The sequence below is a fragment of the Dinoponera quadriceps genome, unplaced genomic scaffold (genome assembly GCF_001313825.1).
Source record: "Dinoponera quadriceps isolate SergipeBrazil2010 unplaced genomic scaffold, ASM131382v1 scaffold4681, whole genome shotgun sequence".
In the NCBI taxonomy this organism is placed as follows: Eukaryota; Metazoa; Arthropoda; class Insecta; order Hymenoptera; family Formicidae; genus Dinoponera; species Dinoponera quadriceps.
Window position 1 is genome coordinate 1,187,240 of NW_014561157.1, and position 8,794 is coordinate 1,196,033.

Here is an 8,794-nt window from a genome sequence, read left to right on the forward strand (position 1 = left end):
TAAATTGCACATCGTGCACGTACTTTCGTGTGATCATACTTTTGTAATTTACCGAGCATCCTTCTATAATAGAGATAAATTTTACATTATACCGGAAATGCGTGTGACTCAGAAGTAAGATTCGCTCGTCGATTTATCAGTTTGCCGTATTTATCGGTTCACGTTGAACAGAATAGCGCCCATCCGTTATCCGCCGTATTGATTGAGATGTTTCGAGAATTCACTCGTTGAACTCGCTTAATGGTACAGTCGCTCGCCTTGAGCCACGAGATGATATAATGACATGCACAATGCGCATAGAAAAAGCAGATACTACAGAATGCATGCGCAATGATGCGCGAGAAAACTATTCCACTTGCGTTACAATAAGTCGCCAAGTGTTAACGAGTTTTCATCTCATATTCCACGAGCGTTATGAAGTGCTTTCACCGACGAGCTCAAAAAATATCTATCGCTTTCAACGCTCGTAAATAAAATATTAATTAATAATCTTGTTATAATGAAACGTTTTTATTATGATTTTCTTCCTTTGTTTTCTCGACTTATTGGTACAACATGGTACCGGTAGTATGTTACGAAGATAACACCTGCGAGATATTAAATTTTCCGCTAATTACGTGCGGTACAAAAAATTAAAGCGGATGTGGTACACTATTATAAATGAATCATTCGACATCTTGGTGTTTATCCGGGATTATATAATAAAATCCGCCGACATTGCCGAGTAACTAATGAGAAGAGGATCGAAGATACGTTGCTTCGAATCAACAATGTGCCGGCATGTTGCCAAAAATAACACGGTATCCGGTTAAGTGCCACGTCGAATCGTAACTTGACCGTAAGGCGTTGAGTGTCCTTTGAAGAGACATTTATACGACCGTCGTAAAAATTCCAACTCGAAATTGCGAAGGGAATCCGGAATTTAATTAGGCACTTACGGGTTAACGATCGGGCCGAGCGATCGCACGAGATAAGTACTTAATACGTTTTCTATTTTAGCTTTCATAAAAAGTTTTTTGCCAGTGGTTGCCAAAAATTTTTTTTAATAAAAACAAGAGTGACGTACGAAGCTAGACGGATCCGGATATGGCGTCGAGAATGTCCTTGTGACGTTCTTGATTATTCAAGGACGCTCGCATCTGCGAATCGGTAGACTCAAAACGATGGGTCCATAATTTGCACGTCGCACGTAATGGATTTAGACGAAGATAAAAACGCGATTATAGAATTCACGGGCTGAAAGAGTTCCCGCTCGGTTTGTCGTCCCGTTTTGTGCGCGTCACGTGTTGATTGATGCGATTATAATTGCCCCGATGCACACGAAAGAAGTCTGACGTCAGCTTCGAGATAAGGGCAGTGGTTCATTCGGTATGCATAGGAAAGAAAAAAATTACTATTCTGTTACTTGTAACGGCCTAATAGCGTACAATCCAGACTGACTGGCAACAGTCTGGATTGAAAATCCGATTAGCACATCTACGAAAACAATCGATGTTTACGTGAAAGCGACAAAAACCGATTACATCTTGTCCGTCTTGTGATTAATGCTACGTACGAATTTCTGATGATAGCATTAAGATATATTCTTTTTTTATATTTGTATAAATATATTTTTTCAATATAAAATTATTATTTCATTAAATATAAATTATTATTTGTTTCTTACGAAAGTCTAATACAAGGTAGAGTAGAAAATGTTCTGTGGAACATCCGCCGAAAATCCGTTTTAATCATTCTGATTGGCTGTCTACCACAAAAGTCAAAGCAGATACTTGATAAAAATCGGAAAACTATATTTAACAATATATAACGTCAATAATGAGGATCATTGTGTGCTTACCGATCTTATTTATCAGCACTACATCTCTCTCTCTCTCTTTCTCTCTCTCTCTCTCTTCTTTTCTCTATTAGTAGTACAAAAGATTCGCGAAACGTCGTACGTAAATCGTTTTCGGCGAACTAAAAAGAAAGCAAGTATTAAATCGAATCCTTTTGTGCTTGTCTTCCAGGCGTACATCTCCTGCGCCCTGGGCGTCCACAAGGTCGGCTACGTCATGATCTGTTTCGGGGTGGTCAATGCCGGCTGCTCCTTGCTGTTCGGCTCGTTAATGAAATTCGTCGGCCGACAGCCGCTGATGGCGCTGGGTGCCATCGTTCACGCCTCCCTCGTGGTCGTCCTCCTCATGTGGAAGCCTCACCCTGATAATCCCTATATTTTTTACTCCGTCTCCGGTCTGTGGGGTGTGGGCGATGCTGTGTGGCAGACCCAGGTTAACGGTGAGTGTTTGTTTTGTACTCTTCCCGCAATAAAACATGCGTAAAATGTCGAGTGTCACAACAGTCGAGATGTCGTGAGATAAAAACCGGTGGATCGCGCGAATGTTGAAAGGAGAGAAAGGACTTATCGCGTGAAAAATAGGAATTTACTCGCCGTATTACAAATTGTGTATTACACACGGAGAGAAAAATTGGTTGAATTAATATGAGACAATGAACAATCCAAAGACGTTTTGGTTGAAAGGAACAGAATTTCTGATTCTTCTGAGCCCAATTCTCGGTTCTTAGGAACGAGAAATTCCGTTTTCCTCAATCGAAACGCGTTTGCTTATCATTCATTATCACGTTAATTTGTTTAATTCTTTTTTTCCGTGTATCGATTAAACTGATCGTGAATATGTGATAAGGAAGCACGTGAAATTGCGAGGTTAACATCGCCGGTGAATATTGATGGATTTTAACTCATGCATTATACCGATTCTCTCGGATGGTTTTTCGAGATCATCGTTATTCCCGACGTGCCAATTTCTCACCACCCGCCTCGACTGCCGCAGCAATTGTAGCCGCCGCGCACGTGGCATTACGAGGCGAATGTTATTATAATCGCGATTCGCGTGCCATTATTTACAATCGGACGTAACGAACCAAGCGATACATCGTCGTGTCGCAGCGGGAGTAAAAAAATTAATCAGTATTCCGTGCCGGATTGAGGCTGTGCTCATAACACGGTGAGCGAGGGAACGTCTCAGGCACGCGAATCTCTCTATTCATTGCGCCTCCCTTGTCGCCTCGGCAACCGAATCCATGAATTTTGAGCGACGATATATCGGCATTATCGGTGCGACCGAGACGCGCTGCTAAATTTCTTTATTCACAATGAAGAATGCGGAAATTGACACGTCGTGCGTCGTACATCTTAACGGGCGTCTTTACAGCTATTACGTCAAAAAATATCCGCCTGGATACGTCTCGCTCTCAGTCATTTGTTTCGACAAATCGCAGAAGAATTCTCTCGGTACCGAGAGTTAAGGTCGCTGACCGGTGAAGACCAGAAAAGAAACGATCTCATCGTCACCGAGTTGCCGCTGCGGCGGCCGAGTTAAGTCATCCGCTGTGACACCACCTGAAAACACTACACTTTGCACGATCGCTTGTTACGTAAGCGACGATCCATTCACGATTTTTGGAACGAACGTAAAAATTATACGTCCTTCTTCTTACACGTGGCGACCGTACTCGTCGTTGATAAAAGACGGAGTAGATGAAAGGTGTCGTGACGTAATCGATAAAAACTCACTCATGCCGCGAGGGGGAGCAATAAATTAAGCGAATTAATGAGCAACTAATTGCTCCGGTAACTACCGCGACGTGTACATCGTCAATAGCGCAGATCTCTTTGCGATTAGCACATGCCGCCGTCGTCGTATAATCAACCGAATCGATAGAGAAGTCACGTGATAATGATTTTCATCGGCTGCCACGGAAGGTACGATCAATCACGATTTCGAATGTATAATTTCGCGCACGGAGAAACATTTTTTACCGGCACAGCAAATTGTTCGCTACCATAGTGACAGCAAATTGATTTGTTTGGATTATGCCAGCTAAAGTTTGCCGCTGTCGCGACGACATTTTGCTACGTTGAGGAAAAGATTTCTTCAAATTTAATAAATTGCATCCAAACAAATTTCATCATTGGCATGCTCCAAAGAAACTGTAATGTCTCGATTAATAAGTACGATTGTTAGACTTCTCAACGAATACGTATCTTAAATAAAAAATTTGTTTGAAACGAAAGATAATTTCCTTCTAAAGAAATTATTTGTTTCATTTTATATATTTATTGTGACTAAATGATATTTTATTTGGTCAAAAGATATTATTTCAAATAATGGCGTGTTTTCTGTTAAATAATAGAATTTCCTTGAGCGAGACAATAAAATTTTCACTCAAACAAGTAATATTTCGTATATGTTGTTTCTATGAAACAAATTTTAGTCAAATAAATGGAAATACTATATCTAAAGAAACCCTTTTCCCTGTGTACAACAGCGAAATTATTCTTTCCGCGTAACAGATCTTTTTTGCAGTCACTATAGTAACAATTTGCTGCGCTAGTAAAAAATTTTTCTCCGTGCGAGACGCGATGTGTCTCAAAGTGATTCTTTCTAAACAGTAAATTGTACAATCTATCATCGGTGCCTTTTTGTACCCTCGACGGGAGAACATTGGGGATCCCTTTCGTCATAATTCGCACACGCGTAAATATACACACCCGGTGTCAGCGGAAGATGACGATTCCGGCCTTTGCGTCTGTCTTGGCTTGTATCCGAAAAAATTCGCAGATAATGCTTCTCGTGGCAAATGTAAGAAAGGAACGCCGCTTGGTACCATTTTTTCCGCCAGCCTTTCGCGCTCAAGGATATGGGATTCGCGGTTGTGTATCTCGTCTGCAGGTCGTACTCATTCCGCAATTAGCCGCGACGAAGAAGTCGCGTTAAGTATTACAAATGAACGTTCGCTTTTTAGGCTACCTAACATAAGCGCGAGGGGCAGAGGGCGAGGGGGAGAGATAATCGCGGTCACTTTTTTCTGAGGTATAATAAAAACAAAGTGAGCGAGCGAGCGGCGTATATTGTACGTCGATGGAATTTCGAATTGATTTTGCGCTCGTTCGCCGCGGAAATTCGCACGAATAACAAACGGCCGCGAATGACATACAGCAATTTCGCGTTGCTCGCGTACAACAGGTGTTTCTCCCGACAGGTGTAATTAGAGCTTCTGCACAATTACACTGCCGGAAAGCGACTCTCGGGTGTGTGTTTTTTGTGCCCCGGTGCGCGGATCCTCGGCGAGATTAATCACCGCGCCGAGATTAATCTGTCGAGCCGTGCTAGTCCCGGCAGATTTTGCAGAAACCGATATGCAAATCCGTACGCTGAATCCGTGTACGTTAAACCGCACAATGTGCAGACGACCACGTTGTATCTCTCTCTCTCTCTCTCTCTCTCTCTCTCTCTCTCTCTCTCTCTGTCGAACGCTTATGCGCATCGCCGTGAGTGGCCGTGTAGGCTCAAAAAAATTTCACTTGTCCCGTCGAATTTGAGAAGAGAGACAGTTTTGATTGACAAATTTTGATATCCCCACATGCAGAAAAATACATACTGCATTTAAGTAAATATTACGTGTTTCAAGTATTTCATAAGTTTATATACCCGTAAGTATATTACAAGTACATGAGCAGATTTATTCAAACTGTATTCTGAATTCTAGTGAGTTCAGTACTTCATAATTAAAAGTATTACATTAAAACAAACTTTGGTTATATTTATTTAAATTAATCGAATTTAATTTTTCGCCGATAACATTTATAATATTCTTGAAGAGAGAACAAATTCTCCTTTTGAATACGATGAGCTGTGATAATGAGTTTTTCAAAATTTGTGATGAGTATATTTTAAGACTTATCAGAAAAGATATTTTGTGTTGAAGATAACTTATTACTTAAAAGAAGGAAAGTAAATTGAGTAATCGCTTTCTTAGCGGTAGGGTGATATTTATCTTTGTCAGTCACGCGATAACCCAGACAGCACAAATGTCTAAAATATGCCTTAGAAACGTTTAAAAAACAATACAAATAAACTGTCTGAGCAGAGAAAAAGATTTCCTTGGATGTAGTATACGTGTTTGTTTGACTTGGGCTCTTTCTTTTTAATATAAACAATATAATTTAATATCAAATATAATTTTATTTAAGATTTTTTGTCTCACTAAAAGTAAACACTGTTGTTTGATAAAAAAAACAATATTTGGAGGAAATAATATCTCGTTTTCGAAATAAAAAAATTGATTTCGTTATATATTTGTTCTACGAAAACAAAAAGAAGTAATTTTTTAAATGTCTTCTAACATTTTTTTAATATTTTTAATATTTTTCTAACATAGTATTGCTTCTCTCAAATAATTTATTGCTGGTGACAACCATTATAATGTTTGTACGAAAATATAAAAGAAAGATGTTACTTAACATAGAAATATTTATTATTTCAACAATTCAACAATCCTGTTTATTGAATCAGACATTCCTTTGTTTGCTCCATTCCAAAAGACAGATTTGTTTCTTATTACAGAGAGAAATTTTATTAAATCCACAGAAATGTTTTTCTCTGCGTGGAAAATGCCAATTCTCAAGAAAGCGAGTACGACATATGGAGAGAACGCCGAAGAAACACCTATGTTTTATTTAATTATAATAAATACCGCCCGGAGGCGCGATCTCTTCGATCTTGTTGTAAACCGTCCATCAACGGAGGCACCGAGATTCTGACTTGTTGAGATTCAGATACGCGTCTTCTCCCGCGTATTCTCTTCCGCGGCATTTCCCCGTCTCTTTATAGAGGTCTTTTACTTTTCTAACGCGCGAGTCTCGCGAACGGATCCAGTCGCCGGCGATGCGCTATCATTACCGTCATTATGTACTCTCCGAAGGCGTATCTAACGAGAGCCGGGTCAAGGATTTCGATCCAAGCGCACGCGGCACCTGCGGACTCGTTAATCCGCCGCCGCTGCTGCCGTCGCTGCGGACGAGCCGCGACGATGAGCATAAAGCGCCGACACGACCGACCTCGATGCACGCACGTGGTACCTGGATGCACCCACACGCGTTGCCGCATACAATTACCGCAAATCCGATAAGAGCACCTGCCAAGTCGACCCGTAACAAACGAGATATCTCTCGACGTTAGCTGGCCGCTAGTGATTTCCTAACGAGTGCGGTGCCAGTTTTGCAACGCTCAAATACGCTCAGCGATGTCTCAAGTACGCTCGCGAAACGCTGTTGTCTCGTGCCTCCCTCCTCCCCCCCCCAAATTTCGCCTCGTTGGCCGATAATATAAACACCGTAGCCGCGTTAATCAAGGTACAAAGTAACCCGATAATAATCTGTATAAATTCCTCTCTCCGAGTCGAAATTATTATTCGACGCGCGTGGAGCAGCTTCGAATTAAAAATTCGCGGGTGGTCGTCGTTGTTGCTGAAATAAGAAACGCAACTTTGCGCCGTTAAATTCTACGATCGCTTTGACGTGACGCACGAGAGCAGTGCGAGACTGTGGCGGATGTAAAAACTGGTGCTAAAGCACCGATCAATCCCCACGTAACATTGATATTTACGAGGATATTTCCTTATTGTGCGTATATATTAATACTCTATAATATACAAATAATATCCGTTATATAAACATTTCATGCGCATAAAGTGGATATACATTACGATGTACAGGGTGTCGCAAACCTTTCTCGCTTCTCGTGCATGGTGGGCAAGTAGAACAGGTGAAATTGAGCAAAAAAGTGTCACGTATCATTTTGCAAAATTCGCAATAGTTAATGAAGAATTAATTAATCCATACGAGCTAATGAGAGCGTAGGAAACGATAGACCGGGCTTTGTATGACTACACAGAGAAAAGGGTTCCTTTAGATTTAGTATTTCTTTAGATTTAATATTTATTTGACTAAAATTCGTTTCATAGAAACAACATATACGAAATAATATTTGTTTGAATAAAAATTTTATTGACTCAATCAAGTCAACTCAGAAAACTCGATTATTTAACGGAAAGAACGCTACGGTTTGAAAGAATATCTCTTAACCAAATAAAATATCATTCGGTCACAATAAATATGTAAAATGAAACAAATAATTTCTTCATAAAAAAAATTGTCCTTCGTTTCAAGCAAATCTTTTACCTAAGATAAAGATACGTATTCGTTGAAAAGTCTAACAATCGTGCTTGTTAATCGAGACGAATTCGTTTTTTCACAGCATGCCATGATGAAATTTGCTTGGCTGCGATAAAATTGATTAAATCCGAGGATTAACACTTTTTCTCGGTGATTGATTTACTTCTTCCACCGCTTCGACGCGCGGTGTTATCACACGCCTTGCGACTTGCTGATGATCGACTCTCTGTATCTCCGCAGGACTCTACGGCACGTTGTTCAGGCGCAACAAGGAGGCGGCCTTCTCCAACTACAGGCTGTGGGAGAGCGCCGGCTTCGTGATCGCCTACGCGTACAGCACGCACCTCTGCGCCCGTATGAAGCTGTACGTGATGCTGACGGTGCTGATCACCGGCACAATGGGCTACATCGTCGTCGAGCTGCTGCACAGGCGCAAGCAACGGCGGCTCAAGGCGATCGCCGAGGACCCGAAGGCCGCCCAAGCCGAGGCGAATCAGCCGGAAGAGACCGACGACGAGAAGGACGATCTCGACGACGAGATCATCATCACCCACCTGTGAGCGGCTACGTGGTCGTTCCTCTCTCATCTTCGCATTACGACGGGACCGTCCGCTCTCGCTCGCCCGCTCATCTCGTCTCGTCGACGGGGAAATCGAGACGACGACGACGGCAAGCCGCCGGAAAACAGCCGATCGACCGTTCGATCTCGCCTTTTCCCGATCCACGCTAATCCGACGCTAACTCACCCTCCATCCTCTACCCCCCCCCCCCCCCCCC

At 41.8% G+C, this 8,794-nt stretch overlaps 1 protein-coding gene across 2 annotated transcripts in view; it reads left to right on the forward strand.

Moving 5' to 3' along the window:
- LOC106750899 (UNC93-like protein) overlaps positions 1-8,608 on the forward strand; it is a 61,873-nt gene extending 53,265 nt beyond the window's left edge. For both annotated transcript variants that reach the window (XM_014631518.1, XM_014631519.1), the window contains 2 exons: positions 2,010-2,277; positions 8,258-8,608. In XM_014631518.1, coding sequence (XP_014487004.1) covers positions 2,010-2,277; positions 8,258-8,577 — 588 coding nt within the window. In that variant the 3' untranslated portion in view covers positions 8,578-8,608. The remainder of the gene's footprint in view (positions 1-2,009; positions 2,278-8,257) is intronic.
- The last annotated feature ends 186 nt before the right edge of the window (positions 8,609-8,794 follow it).